This window comes from Triturus cristatus, chromosome 6 (genome assembly GCF_964204655.1).
Source record: "Triturus cristatus chromosome 6, aTriCri1.1, whole genome shotgun sequence".
Classification (NCBI taxonomy): domain Eukaryota; kingdom Metazoa; phylum Chordata; class Amphibia; order Caudata; family Salamandridae; genus Triturus; species Triturus cristatus.
Window position 1 is genome coordinate 448,784,652 of NC_140589.1, and position 21,650 is coordinate 448,806,301.

At 43.8% G+C, this 21,650-nt stretch overlaps 1 protein-coding gene across 1 annotated transcript in view; it reads right to left on the reverse strand.

Moving 5' to 3' along the window:
* Positions 1 to 21,650, reverse strand: part of COL21A1 (collagen type XXI alpha 1 chain) — a 268,022-nt gene that overhangs the window by 34,129 nt on the left and 212,243 nt on the right. Inside the window, exons 25-26 of the mRNA XM_085610868.1 lie at positions 6,567 to 6,657; positions 1,653 to 1,730 (exon numbers count right to left, since the gene is read on the reverse strand). Coding sequence (XP_085466994.1) covers positions 1,653 to 1,730; positions 6,567 to 6,657 — 169 coding nt within the window. The remainder of the gene's footprint in view (positions 1 to 1,652; positions 1,731 to 6,566; positions 6,658 to 21,650) is intronic.

A 21,650-nucleotide genomic window follows, 5' to 3' on the forward strand; every position in this document is an offset into this window, starting at 1 on the left:
ATCACTCGGGTTCCGGGAAACAAAACTGTCTGCACTTGTGAAAGGAAGGTGGCTGCAAGGAGTTAGGAGTCTCTATCTTTCTAAACTTACTACTTTTCGGTTGCTTTTCACTGCTCGTTCTGTGCTCAATAACACACACACATTTTTACGAAGACTGCATGTCAGAAATAATAGTTTGCACTTTTCACTTTTTCGTTGTTCCTTCTCATGGATCTTCCTCCACAGTATGATACTTGTGGCCACTCTGTTAAGACTGGATTTTCATCATGTAAAAATACATACATCAATTGAATAGAATTCCAACCTTTATCTTATAACCATGGTAGCCGTGAAAAAGCCTTAATCAGACGAAACGGGTCAGCTGGTTCGTGCATATCTATATATTTTTTCACAATCAAGATATGTCTTAATACTTGAAGAGTTGATAATGAAAGCGGATGAGCACGAAGAACGCACGGATCATTTCATTGCCATAATCTCCAATATGTAGAATACATACTGGTTATGTGTGCTCTGGTGTCTTTGTCTGTTTATAGGACAAAAATCAGTACTATTGAGATAGATTTTTCTTTGGCAAAAATCATCCAGACACATTGCATCAGCATTTGTCAGACAAGATGATAAAGATGCTAAGTTAACTATGTCCTTTCACTTACAAATTGTCAAGCAATAGCACACAAACATACACATTTGTAGGTGCTCACTACAATATGGAAGGTCAACACATTTCCCCATGCAAAACGGACATTCTTGACCATAACTTTAAACATACAAATGCAGCAATTATGCAATACTGATGGGTATTCTGCAAGTGTAAGTCGCCTTTATGAGTATACAATTCCACAAATCATGATTTTTTTAAATCAGAGTGTGGAATTTGCTAATACAAAGGGTATTTGTTGGTGCTCTCCCTGAAATTAGTTACAACCCTTGTGGATCCAGCCAACAGTTCCACACAGCAGCGGCTCCTCCATTAAGGCGAAAGTGCACTGCCCCACTGCTCTTTGAGCAGTGGGAAAATGAAAAAGAAAATGATAATAACGCAATGTTATTATCATTTTATTTTTCAGAGGCAGTTTTACGGGGCAGGCTGGGCTGTCATCACAGCCAGCAGAGGGTTGAGAGGTTGGCGCCCTTAAGTGCACATGGCCTGACCAAACACTTAGCATGTTCTCCACCGGGCTGTAATGCACAGCCTGGGTAGAGAACATGCACAGGCTCCCAGTCCCGGTCTGAGTGCTGAACTACGGAGCTCAGACCAATCACTGTTGTCATGCTGGAAACAGCATCATTGCGATTGGCTTAGGGAAGTCTGTGTGCTTCTTACTTCCGGTCCGGGAGGAACAGAAGAGGACGGAGATGAGGCGACGGCCGACAGCTGAATAGGGGCCATTTTATATTTTTTCTCCTCTCACCGCCCACCAGTACAACTCTGTGGCAGCCGCCACTGGTTCCACAGTGCAATGAACCTCAAAACATATGCTAAACATGTTTTCAAATAAACACTGATTTGGTGTTTTAACTAATTTAATTAACATACAATTCTGACATTGATTTTTCCAAATTAACATTTCTAGTCATTATAATTTTTTGTGTATTTGTACAAAGATTTCCATGAAAAGAGCATTTATGAATATAATTAGTAAATTTACCTCTGGGACCTTGATCTCCTTCAGGACCTACAAGACCGTATCCCTTGGGGCCCTTATCGCCTTCATCTCCTTGTTCACCTAGAATTTAGTAGTAGAATGATTAATTTTACTTATGTAATAGTTGTTGCACAGTCAAGGCACAGTTAGCCTCTATGTTTTGCTGAATAGATCTGAACATACATGTGTTATTGAAGTAAATCTAATTAACAAATTTAAACTACAACTGATTGCTGCTAATTAAACAATATGCAGCCAAAGACAGGATATTAGTGGCAAAGCAGTGCCTATTTCTCAGTATTTAGCTTCTGAGATTCTGCTTATTTCATCTCTTCTGTTTAAGGGGAGCAATGGTGTGCCTTTTCATAGAAAGAGGGGAGGGACAGTGGATAATTACATTCTTTGTCAACGTGGCATGTATAGAACATAGAAACGTGGAGGGATTTCAGTGGATTGCTGTGGAAATGCCGGTGTGGGCAAACCAAAGAGTGAAGTTGTTAAGAGAGCAGGCATGGTTAGCTTAGCAAAGAAAAACACAATGTAGTTTAATAACTAGTGTCCCATTGGCTTCTGGTGGCACTCGAAGCTAGAGAGCTGGGTTCGAGTCTCGGCAGGGATGCTCAACACCCTGTGATTCTGGGCAAATCGCTTATTCTCCCTGTGCCTAACAAAATGAATGTGTCCGTCTGTAACACAACTGGTGCTCATGTAAAGCGCTCTGATACCTTCGTGTCAAGTTCACAGTATATGAAATTAAAAAGAAAGAATAGTGTGAGCCTCAAAAACCTCGTGAGAAGGACACACGCATGAGGGAGAAAAATCGGATGAGTTATTGAGGAATGAGCATCGAGGAGAGATGGGCTGTTTAATTAGACTCTCCTCAATTGATTGTTTGCTTTCAATGTCTGATTGCTGTCCATTTATGTTTCAAAATAACAGTTGCCTTCACCTTTGTGTCTAGAAAAAGTGGGCTATGTTGCAATAAGAGGACAGCCAGGATTTGTGTTTGTCTCTTGAAAGAAATGCCAGATTGTGGGACATCTCTTGCCTATTTCATTGATTCATGACTAGTGTACCTTTTCTTACTGTGGTGTCCCAGGCTGTGGTTTAAAGAACATTAGGAAGTTGCTTTCAGGGTACCAGTCAAGCGTGAAGATCAAGTCCCAACTTAAAGATGGGACTAGTGGCAGTAGTGCTTCTGACTGGTCTCTTTGTAGTTCGATTGCCTGTAGTTGTTTAGCTCCCAAGAAATTGCTGGACTGATGTAAGGATGGATGATAGCTGATTAAATTAGTTCTAGCACGACATATGCTCATGGCAGTCCAATTGGTGGCCATGTGATGCATGTTTTGCCATTCTCTAATACTTTTATAAATGACCATATTAGCTTTTGCCACCAGCAGTGCAAATCACCTTGCTGAATAAAGCAATCGCTTGCAACCATCTGGCTGTGATGTGTGTGTGTGACGTTTCATTCCAAAAGATCCAAGGCATTCTGTGAATTTCTGGTCCTAGATCAGGAAATGTTGTCAGTCTGGAGTTCCTTCGCCAGCCTGATGATTCCTCTACATTTCACCAGTTTAGGTATGACTTCGAAATGTGAAGAGGCTTGGACAATTTTGTCCTCAAAGTAATGAGTGTATTTGTGAAATCAACCCAAGTAAGCTGAAGAGATCAGCGCTCTTACTTGCACAAGGAATGGTTGGGATATCCTCTGTAATGATTGGGGCGGTCCTGTCCCTGGGTGCTCGCGCACAGCACACCAAGCACCCATTCACCAGGGCTTTAATATGAGTGCCAATGTCTGCAAACTATACCGTCCTATTGATCCAGCTTTGATCTGAGCTCTATATACAACAAGGATCCTATTAAAGGTGTGTTAGTTGTTAGGAGTAACAGTAGTGTTCCAGTGAATAACAAACCACATTTGGCAATGATAATTCCCACTAGACATTAAATATGGCCACAAGAATTCTATTTGCCTCATAGGAGCAATGGTTCTGATACATGCATGGCCTTTTCCATTTGTTTTTGTCAGTAGCCATTGGCACAAGATACCAGCACTCATGAGCAGAGGTGTCCTCTCTGGCATAATTTACGGGACATTGGTTGTGGTCTTGATCCATCACGTGTGAGCCCTACTTACTCTTCTGTCTGCACATGCTCTACTTGCATGGTAGGCAAGGGATCTCTAAACAAATAATCAGTAGGTTGGTGACCATGGCTTGTAGAACACATTGAATCAGTGTTCGTGGACTTGGAGGTTATGTTTGGATTTTCTGAGGTACTTTCCTGGATGTCTATGGAAGTGAGCAAGAAGGGGATTATGATGGAAGGTTATGGGTGACTGGTGGCCATATTGGTTGAGGTGAAAATGACAAAACTCCAACAGAATCACTATTCTCACTAAGATAATAACTTTTGTTACAATAAGGATAAGGATGAAAAACTCAATGGGTGCATCTGGAACAGGACAATTTTAGAGCCCTGCATGACTTGTGAAAACTATCACTTTGGTGTCTTTATGCGGATCAAAGTATTTCAAAAGAGTATCAGCTAGAAAGGCATCTTTCCATATTTTAAATAATTGGTAGGGTTCTTCTATCTACTGCAAGGCATTGTATGTCGTAGGTTGCCTAGCTGTTCTGTAAGAAATATTAGGTATTTGAAGAAATGTCTACAGTAGGTCACCATGCACAGACACCCTTTACATTTGGATACATACAGGGGCCTGGTACCAGCTTTGTCATCTGCTACTTTGCTCAGAATTGTGTATGTTCCATCAGGAGAGAACTGGTATCCGAAGAACTCGATGCCAGATTGCTATAACTCACAATTTTTACAGTTCAAAGTCTGTCATGGTGTTGCTCAACCATGATCTCATGAACTAAGATGTCATCACTAACATAATCCCAACTAGGACTGACATTACTTCTTAATTGTAGTGTTCACAGACCTGGGCTTCACAAGATACTACAACTGAGGAATCTGCATTGCTGCAAACCAATATGGATCAAGAAAGTGGTAATTTACAGACGCTTAGCCATAAGTTCATCAATGGTTGGGGTTGATGTGGCACTCTCTTTTTATTGGCTGGTTGGCAAAGTACAAGCTAACACAGAGTCTCACTTCTCCAGATTATATTAGATGCATTCTATGATATTTACAGAGACATAGGGAGATGACTCTTCGAACCTTTCAATGATCTAAGTGGGCTCTTGTTTTTCTACACCGAGGACCAAATTTCCTAACATTTTGCGTCATTGTTGCACCACTTTTGTGAAACATCAATGATGTAAAATGCTAGTAAATATTTACAAAGCCACGCAAGGGTCAATATTGTGCCGCTGTCCGTGCCTTTAGAAAAAAAATGGAACGCGCTGCATTGCAATACATTTTATTCCGGGTGGGCGTTCCCATGATTCCACCCATGGCCATCACTCAATCCCAGATTTGGAAAGGTTTGTAAACCTGGATTGTATCAAATCACTACGCCTCTCAGAGGATGGTTTAACATGGAGACAAACCTTTTTTCTCCTCATTATTTCTTCTTTCTATGTGTGCTGAAATCTGCAGCACACATAAAAAGAGGAAAATATCTCAGGAGATTGTTTGCAGCACATATAAAAAGAGTAAAATGCCTCAGGAGATTGTTTTTGTGCAGGAAAGTATGCCTTCCTGCACAAAAACAATTCTCCTTGTAACGCAGGCTGCCTGAAGTGCACCACCACAAGGAAAGGACAGGAATGCAATTTATGATGATTCTTACCCTTTCCCTTTCACGCAGCTCAGCAAGGTAGCTTGCTGCATTGCGCTGCTTGAAAGTAAGTTAAATATGCCCTTGAAATGATGTGTAGTGGTGCTCCAGAGCGAAAAGCTGTGCAGCATGGTTGGTGTGAATTTAATAGTCTCAAACCACATTTTTGGAGTTATTCTAGCATGTCACTAAGTTCACACTTTCACATGTTTGAGCATGTGGCACTAATTAAATGTGACATAGAGCTTCGGTAGAGAGCTAGCAGAGTAGTGTACCTTTACCGCTGCTCTTCACAAATATGGGGGTTTGTTACCCTTGTGCATAGTATTGATGATTAAAGGCCTATTGAAGGAAATGGGTGATGCACCTCAAGAAGCACAACTCAGTAGATTGGCTGGCACAGGGGTGGTAGTTCATCAACGTCTTGTGTAACTTTGTGTTACATTGTCTATAAATGCTGTGATAGTTTATCCCTGTTTTATATCGAGCATTTGGGGTTTTGGCCCCTCAAAGGGCTCTACGGACTGTCACTGTGCCTACTTGCATGGGCAGTTTCAAAAACCCTTCCAATTTTTTTCAAGACAACAAAAACAGTGCAAATCATGAACTACAACTATGTACCCATTTTCTTCACACCTTTCTGCTCAGGAAATGCTATCAGACAGTTTCTCCAACGTGGTGTTGGTGGAACAAATGCGGGAGATACTGAACTACAATTCTACTACAACCAGCTCCAGTTACCTCTTCACCAGGACAATGGGGCAGTAGCCTCCCTCATTCAGGTTGGGGGTTCACTTTGGGTGACCACTGTCAGCAGATCAACAGCACAGTAAATCATTGAGCACCTCCAGTGGACTATGAGACTGTCAAGTTCATTGTACTACAAAAATAATTGAGGCCTGAAAAAAGAACAAGGCAGCTGTGTAGTTTTTACACGCCACGCAGAAGACTTGTACCCCAACTCAAGAAGCTGTACTTTGTGAATTGGGCACATCACCCTAGCCTATGCCGGGTGCGGCTTCTTTGGATGTGATTAAGCACAACTATGATTCTCTATGAGACTTTTCCCACTGCTCAATACTATTTTCAGAAACCTTGTTAGAAGACATACCACTAATATAATTAAAAGACAATAGTTATTAGTTACAAAAACCACTTACCTTTATCTCCTTGCTTTCCTGTGCCACCTTGCTCCCCATAAAAACCTTCGGGTCCACGTTCCCCTTTCATTCCATCCAACCCAGGCTTTCCCTGTAAATAGACTCAGTCAGTTCTGTGTCATACAAAATTATGTATATGTATATGTCCGTGTTTTGCAACACCTCGAAATCATACTGTTACCCTCCTTTTTTAAATCAATTATAGACTAATGTGACAGGTACCCAAGAAGCGTGTCAGTTCATTTTGTTTCAAGTAGCAACGCCCTTACGGAAGCAATTTTTTTTAATTTGGTGGAAAGTGTCATGGAATTCAAAACAGCCATTTATGCATATCATAAATAAGTAGATACATAATTATTCACCTAAAAAGAAATTTCATAAATAATTAAGATGCCATATAAAAGAAAGAAAATGAAGCGTACAGCAACTAATCTTCAACATCTTGACACCCCCTCTGTACCGCCTTTCCTCACCCAAAATCTCCAAATAGTACCAAAAGCCTTTATATTGACAGACCTTACCACAAGCATCCTTTGTTGTTCCTTTACCTTGTTCATTTTCTCCCAACAGTGTACCAGGTCAAACTTTCATCTCTGAAGAATCAGAGACCGAGCCACCAGCATGGCAATATACACCAACTTCTGTGTTCTTATTCATATTCCTGGCATTGGGCATAAGCCCACCAGAGCAAACACATGGTTTTGCGGTAGTTGGATCCCCAGCAGATTTTCTAACAACCTATGAATCCCCTCATAAAAATAGCAGAGTTTACTACAAAACCAAACTAGACAGGCCACTACCAATCATTCCACACCGAAAACACTGGTTCAGGTAGTTCTTATTTAATTTATGCAAAGATTGGGGGGGGCCGATATACCAGCCATTTTACGAAATACTGCATCGTGCAAAAATTGGCTGCTCTCGAGGTTGAGACGTTAAACTCATTGATTCTTCGTCACTCGCCCTTCGATATTATCACAATTTCTGCACTGAGCCATTTCACCGAAATCTGCGCATGCAGGTCTACTTTCACGCAGGACAACAGGTATCGATTCCACTGATCTATCTTCCTAATACTTGAATTTTCCAACAAATTCAGTACCAACTCCTTCTTGGTCAACATATCGTTAGGATCGATCTTACGTAACACGTTGAGTAGAGTACTATGAGACCACTGCAACCATCTCTTTTCGTAAGACAACAACGGCTCTATCTCACCCCAAGTTTTTCATCTGTCATTCTGTAAGAAATCACCCAATTTAAAAAATCCATTCCTGCCCCCTCTGGCTACAGTAGCTGGATCCATAAAGACCCCTCCCTCTAACTCTAGGGAGCTCAACAATGTTTCCAAATTCACATATCCTTCATCCACGTGCCTAACAAAACAAGCATTTGCAATGCAATAGGTCTCGCATTTCCGAGAGTTTAAGCTATTGGCATTATAAATGACAATGCCTTTTATTTGGGTTTTCAAAAGCAACACATTTATAAGAGGCATTGTCATTTACAATGCCTATAGCTCAAACTCGTGTAAATGCGAGACCTATTGCATTGCAAATGCTTGTTTTGGTATGTTCCCGGAAGCAGTTAGGCTGTAACGCAAATTGTGTTTTCTAGCCTTTGTATATAGGATACACCCACTATTCAAACTAAAAGGTGCACATGATGTCTCTAAAATAGTGCATCTTTAACTGTGCTTGTTTCTTAATCTTTTTTATATAGCTTGTTCCAGTGTAAAAATATACCTCTCATTTTTACCATGTAAACATATTTTGTTTAATTGTACAAAAAAGTTAAAAAGTGTCAAAAAAATTTTTGCATTTTAGAAACTGCTGGCCGAGCCTGGCAGAAAGTACATTTTCTCTTTTTGATTATAATATTTACGTGTTAATATAGTTACAACTTCAGTATTTCGAAGACAGTTCGTATGGGTCGAACCTGGTGATAAAACAATATTTTCTTGTCTTGTGGGAAATAAATCCACTAAACTAGAACCTGTGTTAAAGAAACTGTACTTTTTTGTTTTCGTCCCTTTGTCATTCCTACGCAGGTCTGGTAAATCGACCCCCACTTGAACCTTTAAAATAACAATTATGGCTGTAGTTAGTCCTTTGTACATGCAATCCCGTGTACGCACACAAACATTATTTCGCCATCTTTAATATGCCTCTTGAATAAAGATATTTAAGATCCAACCAGAAATTATGCTATGGTATACAAACGGACCACGGATCGCATTCAAACTTGAGAATGAATATTCTTTTAAGATAGGTATGCAAACTATAACTAGACAGGCTATGCGTTGTCTCTCTGGAACTTAGCAATGTTTTGTGAAATAGAGTATGTTCAAAGTTTTTTTCTGTTAAATTAGGCAAATGCACTGAATTCACTAAAAAAACACAAAAACAAAAAAACATGTTGGCGACATAGCTAAACGAACAGTAAATCACGCCAATTATATGTGAAAAACTATTCAGATACGCAGATCAAATTCTGTCCTTTACTTCGAAGGCCTACGCCGCAACACAAGCCTTGAACTGTTATTGGAAGACAGAAATGCCTTGGAAAGAAATCACCATTAATGGAAAACCACGTGTGAGATTCCAGATCTAGGTGCGCACAGGGAAATATGCCAACTGAATTATGGTGACAAAATAAGTCATAAAATCATGTTTGAACAATAACAGATTAAAATTACAGACGCAGGAAAATGAGTCAATGTATTCCAAAAGGTGCGAAAGGTGTGTGTCTTTATGCACCGGAAAAAAAAGAATCTCGTGCAATGAAAAGTGTAACTCAGTAAAGCATGAGTGTAATTTCAAGGGTAACTGAAGGGACAGGTAGACAGGTAAGAGGGGTCTTGTAAATAGGGGAGTGCCGATGCAGCGGTTCTGTGAGAGTGGAGGAATAGAAAGGGGGGGCAGTGAAAACACAGGGACAATGAGACTCTGAGAAAGTAAGACTGGCTCAGTTTAATGTCCAGCGCTATGACTGTACAACGAAGAATTAGTGAACAATATATTTAAGGTGAGGAAGGATAGGGCAATTACAGGTGCACAGGACAAGAAGCTGAAACATTGAAGAGTAGGTGAGTACTACACTGTACAACAAGCATTGGTCGCGGGGTATGCAAAGATGGGTGCTGCAGCGGGAGAGAGAGGTGGAGGCGTGCGCGCGCGCCGGCAAACACGCGAGTGATGCGCGTGCATCAGCGCCCAAAGTGAAAGTAATTGCATGTTCACACGAGCTTGAACGCAAGCATTAGGCCAGCAAATGCCGGTGGGAAGCACTTTTAAATCCCACTTACAAAAGTCGAGCAACAGCGCATGCGCTGCTGTAGGCTCGACCTAAAAAATGAATGTGTCCTCATGTAATGCAACTGGTGCTATGTACAGCGCTCTGATACCCGATTCGGGTCAAGTTCGTGCTATATACAACTCTGTAAAATAAAAATAAAATAAAAAAATCCCACTCAAATGGGCCTCCGAGCCTCTCATAGTACAGAGTCAGCATTACTGGTGGTCATAGAGGAGCTAAAGGAGATACTAGATGAGGGTGGCTTAGCTGCTATCTTTCTGGATCTCAGCACAGCATTTGACACTGTAGATCACACTATCTTAAAAAAGAGACTAAGGGAAGTAGGAATTCAGGGCAAAGCCGTGGACTGGCTTGCCTCCTTCTTGGAGAACAGAACCTTTCAAGTGATGGAAAGGGACTGTTTCTCAGATTGCCTCCCAATCACAGGTGGTGTCCCTCGGGCTCATCCCATAGCCCTACTCTATTTAATATCTATGTACGACAGCTTGCCAATGTAGTACAGCAATTTGGCATATCAGTGGTGTCGTGTGCTGATGACACCCATCTGGTAGTGTCTCTGACAAACAGCTCCAATCCAAGCAATCATCAGCTGATCCACTGTCTTAAGAAAGTGGTAAACTGGATGTCAAACAGCTGTTTGAAGCTGAATGGTGGGAAAACATAGCTTATGATACTGGGAAATCTGGCCATTCACGCACCCCTGGCACAGTGTCCCAACTGTATGGGAGATCCACCTACCCCTAAAAGCTATAAAAAGCCTGAGAGTCTGGCTGGAGGACACGCTTACTATAGACTGTCAATCTAGGAAGCTATCAGGAATTTGCTTCTCGCTTCTCAAAATGCTACGGAAGATTATTGAAGTGATTCCTGTGCACCTGAAAAAAACTGTGATTCAGTTCCTTTAAATCTCACGATTGGATTACAGCAACTCGCTGTATCTAAGCCCGCCAAAGTACGTATCAAAGCTAGACTCCTATTAAAAAAAAACAACCGAGTATCTACTAAAAAAACGCTCAAACAGCTACACTGGTTGCCCGTCGATGCCAGAGTCAAGTTCAAATCCCTCTGTATGGCACATGGGGCCATCAATAATAAAGGTCCTGTAAAGCTTAGGAAATTGGTATCTAGGTACACCCCGGCACCTCAGATCCTCCCAACAGCTCCTCAAGACAACCAGGGCTAGATGGGGTGGCAGATCATTTGCACATCTGCTACCAAAGCTGTAGAATGCCCCTCCACTTGAAATCAGAGACCTACAGAATGACACCTCCTTCAGGAAAAACTTAAAGACCTGACTGTTTCCCCGCTAAGTACTTGTAGGCTCATTGCTGTACGAACAGAACCTCTCTAGTGCTGGGAAGCTTTCGGGCAGCCATGCGCCATACAAATCCCAAACATAAACATAAATATATAGGATATTATGAAGAGGTGTGGTACAATGGCCAGGGCGGCTGTCTCTGGAGCACGGGGGCTCACGGTTCGATCGCCAGCGGCAGGTTAGGCCAGCACCTTGTGATTCTGGGCAATAGCTCGCTTAATCTTACCGACGGCTTCCAGTGCCGGGACACCTCACCTGAGGTAGCTGCTCGCTTTACAAATGCTGGTATTATTATTAATATCAAAAACCTTATAGAACTGTACTCTTTTTTTGAGGAGTCCTTGCAAAGTCTCATATCAAACTTTTTCTGGGTATTTGACAAGTCTTGGCAAGTCTCTCATTTGGTATTCTTTCAGCATCTTGTCCACTAAGTCATTCTGAAGGTGACTGCCCGCAGCACTTGTCTTAATGAATCTGAACATGTACTGTGCAAAATGTGCAAAGTAACTCATCTTAAAGCGAGGAATGGCCAGACCCCCTTCCTCCGTGCTATGATATAAAGTGCGTAGTGCAATCCTTGGGCTGGCTTTATTCCATAAAAAAGAAGACATCATTGGTTTTATTTCAGCAAAACATTTAGAGTTAGCAGTGCATGGTGCTGTGGCAAATAAGATATTTAAAAAAGGAAGGATTGTCATTTTAATTAAGGCAAACTAGTCCAACAATGTAGGCTGCAACGACATCCATCTAGTTAACAGATTTTTAACCTTACTCAGTAATGGTCTTTAGTTCAAATCATATAAATCATTTATGTCTTCTCTAAAATAGACCCCTAAATACCCCTGAGGATGGGCAAGAATGCAGTCCCTGAAATCCCGAAGAAGCTCCTCAATGGTGCAATTACTCAGAATGACATCAGTTTTTTAGCTATTCACCTTATACCCTGCCAGCAATTGGAAAGCTATGAGAATATCAAAAAACCTCCTCTACCCTTCTTCCCTAGAAGTGAGCCTAGATGATGTCATCTGCATACAATTTATTCTTGGCCATAAAAGGATCCAGAGCTCGAATAGTTATATCATTCCGAATTGCTTTCACCAAGGGCTCAATGAAAATAGCAAACAGAATTGGCAGGAGTGAACAGCCCTGCCTAATTCCACACTAAACCCTCATGGAGCCCATCTCTGTAGAATTTAAAATTAATTTGGGTATGCACTCAAATACATCCTCCCAGGGAAGTCTGTAACCTGGGGAGAAAATCCAAATTTTCCTAACATGGTGAAAAGAGTCTCCCAGACCACTAGGTTGAACGCCTTTTCTGCGTCCAACTGAAAAATCGTTGGGGGGGGTGGGCGCTCTGATTAGAAAGAAACATATCCAAGGCCTCTATTAGGTAATTAGTATTAGTACTCAGCCTACCAGCTATAAAACCATTCTAGTCCTTATGTAATAGATAAAACATCACTTTGTTATAATAAATAAGGGCTTAAAGCCACTGAAAAGATCTTACAAAATTCTGCAGGGAATCAATCAGGGCCACAAACCTTACCTCCGGGCAGGATAAGATTTACCTCCTCTAATTTGATAAGCGAAAAGGGGCTATCTATTAATCCACTATCTACATCTAGAAGAGCCGGTATGGGAAGACAGTCTAAAAAAGGGTTTAATTCAAACAGGTTAACCTCAGGACGAGATTATAAATATTACTAAATTGTTCTGAAAAAAACTTCTTTAGTATCGCCCTCCGACATTCAAAGTATCCCGTTCTGGAAAACATAGCTGTTTTATTTGTGTGGCATGTAGCCCACTGTCACCCCTGCCAAGACAAAAACGTTCCTGCAATATTACTTTCTTTATAAAGCTTTTGACCAAAGGTAGAGTTTAGCAAAAAATGTCTGTCATAATAGTAATCTCAAAGGGTATCCTTCATTCTCCCCAGTGCCTTTCGACTAATTACGGAGCTATTCTGCAGAAACCTTCTAACAATGGTGTGCAGGGAAGCTTTCCTGGCATCCCAAACTATACAATCCATAGCAGGCCCCTTGTTTTGTTTGAGGAAGCTTTCTAACTCAATTTTACAGGACTCCACCCAGTTCTCATAAATAACACTTATTAAACACCTATCTCGGGTTTCTGGCGCCTGACATCTTAGTGTACATTTCTCACACCAGAGCAGAATGGTCAGAAAAACCATTAGGCAGCATATGCAAACTTTTAAAACCCATCATAGCTGAAATTAAAAATTAATCTAGGTGAGCTGGCCTGCAACCTGTACCCAGGACCACCAGAGGGACTGGGCCTGCAACTGGTACCCTGGACCACCAGAGTGACTCCAAGGGCTAGTCTCTGTAACCAGCACCAGGACTCTGCAACTGTGAGCCCTACTCTTTCAAGTGGTGCCACCTAAGTCCTGGATTCTTAGACATAGACCTGAAGGAGCTCTGTCAGAACATCTGTGGATCCAGTAGAACCGACGCATCTCCTCTGACGCGTGGTGCAACCCCGAGCAGAACCGATGCATCGCCTCTGCTGTGAGGATTCTCCCAGTGCAAGGAATTCCCAATTCCCTCGCAGCTTACAGTCTCACCAGAACAGACGCTGCACAATGCATCCCCGATGCAAGCTCCTCATCCACGCACACAAAGCTCTCCACAACACCGGCCCAGCATACCTCAACAGACGACGCAGCTTCTACACCCCCACCAGCCAGCTTCGTTCCACCGGCCTTGCCCTCGCCACAATCCTCCGTATCCGAAGAACGACCGGCGGCGGCAGATCTTTCTCCCACCTCGCCGCCAAGACCTGGAACACCCTCCCCACCAACCTACGGCACCGACCTAATGGCCTTCAGAAGACTCCTCAAGACCTGGCTCTTCGAACATTAGCAGGGCCCCTCCCCCCAGCGCCTTGAGACCCTCACAGGTAGTGCGCTTTACAAATGTCTTGATTGATTGATTGATCGCAAACCTCCCGGTGCTCGATGCATTCCTGATGCAGGACATCACATCTCAAGCCTTTTAGTCAAAAGCCACCTCAACAGTGACACTGTACCTCACATTGCAGCCTAGTAGCACCTCAAAACCGACGCTGTGTGAAGCACCTTGACAATTTACTAACTTGTGCATAGCGCTTCTGCGCATTCAAATATCACATACATATATATCACTAGCAGTGTTAGTGTCGATTTACGGGAGTCGGAGAACTCATGAGATCGCCTTACTACATGCGGTAAGTGAATAGTCACACAGCATGAGGGGAGGTGCTAAAGTGCGGTCACGGACTGTTTGAGCAGTTACACAGTCCGTTATCAGTAAAGGCATCATATTACAGTGCAATGTCCGAAGACGCACTCCGTGAGCGAGGACCAGTGGCTTTGGAATTATTTTTTAAATTCACCTAAAATAACGGAAGGGGGTAGCAAAACAAACAAAAATGACCAGACCACTAACAATGATGTCAAAAGCCTTTTGAGAGCACTGAAAAAGAACAGCAAAAGCGAACTAACTAAATGGTGAGCGATCAAGTCATTGGAGAAATATCATAAAGTTGGAGGGATACCGAGGGGTTAGCGTATAACGGTAGCGCCAAGTTTCGAGAATCCCAATCCGCTCCTATTAAAAGAATGGGCGAAAAGCAATTGGGATGCGTCGATGAGGCAAGTGTGTCTTTTGATTAAATTCTCGAAAATTGATCGTGAAAGCAATATGAAAGAAATATCTCGTATCAATAATGAATTGAGCAAATCGGAACATCTAAGCAATAAGGACTTCATCGAAAAAATATAAAAGAAATGAAAGATCGTCTGAGGAAACAAGAGGAAGTCATTAAGTCCAGAAAGGCATTCTAATTTGAACATGATAAAAATAATTACGAGCTAGGCCAAGTGTTTACATTTGCGCGCAAATTCGATAACTTACTTAGACAAAAGGGCACCAATAAAATGACCGGATACCAGAAGGAATAAAATGCAACTGGCAGTGAGACTAATATCTGTACTTCTGATGCCAGCACGGTCCCTAGTGAAACAGAATCAGAAAATTGGGGAACAGCTGGGTCAGGACAACAGGAAGACCTGGGCCATTTGACACTATAAGAAGAATTGGATTTTTTAAGAAGGGAGAGAAAACAATCCCTATGACCGAGGAATACAATTGCATCACAAAACAAAGGAGGAACGTCAGAAGGTGCGAGAGACAAAAATGCCTCAAACACAAGAGGAAGAAGGCAACAAAATCAGAGATGGAAGAAACGCTGGAGTCAATAGACAAAACTGTAATCAATCTCACTGACATCCAATTAAGTCAAGCAGAAAAACAACTAGTGGCTCTGGGATTGTCGTTTTGCCTGGAAAGTAATTTCAGCTATTGCCAAACACGAGTGGATGTCTATAAATTTATAGAAAGTTGAAGTTAACAAAATATTATACAATTAAACAACATACTGAAGATACCAACAAGAAAAAACAAGTAATAAGTCAGATCAGGACCACTGAGTTACAATCAGGAGATGTTCCACTATTAAGAACGTTACGCGAATTGACTGAAGAAAGCAACAGTACAACTAATGACACGATCAACACGCAAGCCCTTGCTAACTCTGAGGGGATCAAGCTTACCATGTCTGGCCACAGCCCTTTCAAGTACCTGTTATGCCTTGAGACGCGGTAGATATTTTCCACGACCGCGTTACTGACGAATTAAAAAAGCTTAATCGCATCAACAAAATGCACCCAACTATTCCGAAACATCAAACAAATCGGGTAGGGAGGGAAACGCTGCGCTATGGCGTATAGCCGACTATAAAAAAGAGGCATACAGGCACTTGAATGATATAGCATGCTATAAAAAATCCAACATGGCTCAAGTGAAAAAGATGAGTAAGAACTACAAAGATGATTTGGTGCTTTGAAAAAGGGATGGTCTGATTTCCAAAGATGAATTTGCTTTTTCAAATAATGATTTTCCCATTATACTGACGATATACCTTATTCCAAAAGTGCACAAAAACGAGTTACCAGTGCCATGGAGGCCTATTATATCAGCTAAAATGAGCCCAGATATGTTGACTACTATTTGCAAGAATTTGTAACTAGCCTCCAGGCACATATTCATGACACCAGCGATTTTCTGCAAAACTTAATGAACAAACATGGTCCAGTGATTTTATATTTTCAACTATGGACATTACTGCCTTTTACAGCAGTATTGCACACCCAGACATACTTAAGGCTGTTGAGTACTATCTTGGTAAAAGACCATATGGTTCTCAATATGATACATTGATGTCTACACAATAACGGTTTTATGTTTGATAACATCATCTTCCAACAGCTGAGAGGTGTGGCTATGGGGGCATACTTCTCCTCCAGCTATTCATGTTTACATATAGGCTGGTGGGACAAGCATGTCCTCAAGGTGGTACACAAAAATGACTTATCACATGTGGTACACTGGTGGAGATACATCGATAATGTTTTTGTTAGCTGAAGCCTTGACCTCTGGTCCAGGTCAGCAGTCTTCCCAGCAGCTCCGCCTTACCACTGCATCGCCCAGGTGCAGAGCCCCTCCGTGAGCAGAGTTCTTGCGGACAGCTCGGCCCAGCGCCACATTGCCCGCTGTTCTGTTTTTTCTCTCTTGATTCCTCCTTTGTGTTCATATTGATTGTTGAATTGTACCCTGGCATTTTGTGTACGTTTTTGAGCCTCCGTGTTTTGTCACTTACTTTCCCGCCACTGCTGCCCTTGCGGCCCCTCCCCCCGACACTACCCCCGCTCCCGCCTCCCTAACTCCGGTCTGGTCCTCCTCCCCTACTTAATGGCGACCGCTGCACGACCGGACTCGCGCATCAGGCATGACGCTGGTACACCTAAGGCAAGCCCGTCTGCGACCTGACCGCAGCCAGCACCAGGAACCCTGGATCTACAGAACCCGGCCAATACAGCACCCCGGCCCTCCATGCACTCAACCCCGGAAGACACGACGACTGCCAAAGAGCGGCACCTAACACCACCCAAGGGCAAGTCTCCTGCAGACATTGCTGACGCTTCTTCACCACCAACAGTGCCCCCTAGAACTCAGGAGACTACTTGGACACCGGCACTACTAAGGCCCTGACATGCATCCTCCTCAACGTACGCTCCCTACACAGGCACGCCGTAGAGATCTGGGACCTGTTCGACACCCTCTCGCCCAACATCGCCTTCCTCACTGAAACCTAGACTAATGCTGCCTCCACCCCCGACATCACCACCGCCATCCCCGACGGATACAGATCCAGAGAAGGGACCGCCCCACCGCCCGGGTGGAGGACTCGCTATCGCACACAAAACCTCCCTGCGACTCCACACCACCAACACAAATGACCCTCCACTCCAACACAGAACACCTCCACTTTCAGATCCAGACCAACCCCAGGACCACTCTACGCATCATCCTTGCCTACAGACCCCCAGGACCTTGCACCCAGTCCGCAACCATTATTGCCGACCTCATCGTACCCCACACCATCACCTCTATGGACTGCATCCTTCTCGGAGACCTTAACTTCCACCTCGACAACCGGAGCGACTTTGACTCCATCACCCTCCTCGACAACCTCTCCAACCTCGGACTTAAGCAGCTCGTCACCACCCCCACCCACAGAGTAGGACACACCCTGGACCCCATCTTTGCAGGAGGATCAAACATTCACTTCAGCCACACCTCGCAGCTCCTCTAGACCGACCACTACTGCGTACACTTCACCTTCAACTCCACCACCAAACCCTCCCCGCGTCCGCCACAAAGAAACTGGAGTAAGATCACAGAGATGCACCTAAACACTACCCTCCTCCTAGACCCTCCCTGCACCAAGACGGACGCCAATGCAGCAGTCGAAGAATTTCAACGCTGGATCTCCAGTTGCGCCGACAAGCTCGCACCCTTCCCCCAACCCGGCGAACAAGAACCTCTGAAAGCTGCCTGGTTTACCACCGAACTCCAAGAAGCCAGGCGATCCTGCAAATGCCAAGAGAAGTCCTGACATAACCGGAAAACCACAGAAGACCTCAACATCTACCGTAGTGCGCTGAAAGATTACCACCAGCGCATAAGAGACACCAAGCAGACTTTCATCAAGAACAGAATCCAACGCCAAAGAACTCTTCAACGTCATACAGCAATTCACCAAACCCCCCAGCGAAGTCACAGACGCAACGCCATCCCAGGAACTCTGCAACAAGCTCAGCTCCTTTTTCCATCTGAAAATCAAGGCCCTGTACGACAACTTCAGCCAACAGATGCCGGACACCGCCCCCACCACTGACAAAGAGATGACCATCACTACCTGGAATCCTGCCACCATCGAACTCACCACGGCGACCATGAGGAACACCCACTCAGGAGTCCCCAAGGACCCCCCGCCCTCCGCACATCTACCACAGGGCCACCGCCGCCATCGCACCCGAACGAGGACGGATCATCAACTCTTCCTTCGAATCCGGCGTTCTTCCCAGATGACTGGAAGGGGGCGGAAGTCAAACCCCTCCTCAAGAAGCCCACGGACGACCCGACAGACCGGAAGAATTACCAGCCCATGTCCCTTCTCCCCTTGCAGGCAAAGTCACAGAGAGACTCGTAAACACCCAACTGACCACCTACATCGAAGAGAACTCCATCCTAGACGCCTCCCAGTCTGGGTTCCGCAGCAACCATAGCACCGAGACCACCCTCCTCGCCGCCACCGACATCCGCATGCTACTCGTCCAGGGACACACCGCGGTCCTCATACTAGTAGACCTCTTCACAGCTTTCGACACGTCTCACACTGCACTCTCGCTGCCAGACTCCATAACGCTGGGATACGAGGAACCATCCTCACCTGGATCCGCTCCTTCCTCTATGGCAGAACCCAAAGGATCAGATCCCCCTTTCCTCTCCGAACCCACAGAGATCAACTGCGGAGTACCCCAAGGATCATCACTAAGCCCCACGCTTTTCAACATCTATATGGCCCCCCTCGCCACCATCATCAGACAACACGGGCTCAACATAGTATCCTATGCAGACGACTCTCAGCTCATCCTCTCCCTCATGAAGAACTCCAACGACACCAGACTATGCTTCTAGGAAGGAATGAAGGACGTCGCCACCTGGATGAAAAACAGCTGCCCGAAGCTCAACTCAGAGAAGACTGAGGCCCTCATCCTCGGACCCTCTACCTCTGCCTGGGACAACACCTGGTGGCCCTCCGCCCTTGGGAGCCCGCCCACTCTGACAGACCATGCATGGAACCTCAGCATCATCCTAGACTCTTCCCTCACCATGACCCGCCAGATCAACTCCATCGCCCCCACCTGTTTCAAGTGCCTTCAGATCCTCCGCAAGACCTTCAAATGGATACCCCACGAATGCAGAAAAACCATCACCCACGCACTCATAACCAGCAGACTGGACTACGGCAACGCTCTCTACGCCGGAATCAACAGAACTCTCCTATGCAAGCTCCAAACCATCCAGAACTCCGCAGCCAGACTCGTCCTCGGGACCCCACAGCATGAACAGATTATCCAACACCTAAGAGACCTCCACTGGCTCTCCGTCGAGAAGAGAGTAACCTTCAAACTACTCACCCACGCCTACAAATCCCTCCACAACATTGCACCCAAGTACCTCAACAAAAGATTCTCCTTCCACGTACCCAAGAGGAACCTCCAATCCCCCGCCCACGCCCTCGCTGAGCCCCCCGCATCCGCAGAACCAGAGCAGGAGGAACAGCCTTTTCCTACGTCGCAGCCAAAGCCTGGAACGAACTGCCAGTCAACATCAGAAGCTCATCCACCCTGCACACCTTCAGGAAGAACCTCAAGACCTGGCTCTTCGCCTGAACCGGAGCTGCACACTCCCCTCCCCCATGCCTTGAGACCCTCACGGGTGAGTAGCGTGCTCTATAAACTCCCTGATTGATTGATTGATTAATTGATATGGAGAGGGACAGCATTACAGGCAGAGCAATTTGTAAAGAAAATCAATGTCAATAATTTGAATTTGCAGTTTACAGCACACATTGATGATAAAACAACCAATTTTCTGGCTGTAAGGTTATATATAGAGCAAGACAAAATTGAAAGCTGTTTATTCAGAAAAACCTACTGCCAGAAATTCATTGTTGCACGCACACAGCTTTCACCTACAACATACTATCACAAGTATTCCATATGGAGAATTTCTCCGTATACGTAGGGCATGTAGAACAGAGAAGGACTTTGTCCAACATCAGTTAGAAGCCAAACAGAGGTTAATGGAAAGAGGTTATAAGCCTAGTGAATTGGGATATCGCTTTAAAGAAAGCCAATAGTAAGGACAGGAACATGCTACTGAATCCAAGCAGGGAGAAGGAGCCTGTGGAAGTGCTATCAGGCACCATTACACCAGAAATGAAAATCAGACTAGTTACCACATACAGTAAACAGGCTACCAACATCAGGGCAATAATCAATCACCAATGGCCTCACTGATGCCACTCTTAGACAAGTGCTCCCAGAGAGGACTACTGTTACATTTTGCAAAGCTTTTTCCATGCGTAATGGTTTGGTCAAAACAAGTCCCGAAACAGTTAACAAAATCAGCTGGCTGTCACCAAAGCGTTAAAAAATGTAACACGTGCATGTAAATTTGGTATCAATACCAACTCCTACAGTACAGCCTTCTCTACTGAGAGTTTTGAGCTTAAAGGGCACTACAAGTGCAGAACAGACCACGCTGTATATGTGCTACAATTCAACGGTGGCCTACGCTAGGTAGGTAGCACTAAGTTGCAAGTGTATGTTAGGATCTGCAGCATCTACGTGCAATAGTCAACTCAGACTCTACATAGCCAGCAGCGAGGCATTTCAAATATGCACATAATAACGATCTGAGCTGTTTTCAATGCTTTGTAATCGATGCTGTACAGATAAACAAAAGAGGTGGTAAACGTGAGAAAATACTCCACCATTTGGAATCTAAATATATTATAGAATATGTCCCCATTGGGTTTGAACATTGGCGAGGATCTTTACAATTATTTATGATAATTTTACTAGCTTGACATGACCCGCCTTTGACTTTAGATATGAATTGCTCAGTTTTTTCCTGTATCGCCTAGCCAGAACATACTTTGATCCATGCATGATGACACAACATGGCCTTGCTGGTTGACAATACAGGGTCCCCCCATCTTGGCTTATTATGTTTTGTATCTATAATAGGTTTTCCTTAGCTGCTCAATTCTTCTAGAATTAGAAGTTTTAATTTACTGGATCTCAAATCTGTGAAATCTCAGTAGTACACCATGTAAAGCACTTTAATTAGTGTACTATGCACAATTGCACTTTGGAACCAATAGCACTTTATCATGGATTATTATCACTGTACTGTAGACATGATTATGTGCAATATGAATCCTAGAAATATGATGTTGGCTATTGTTAT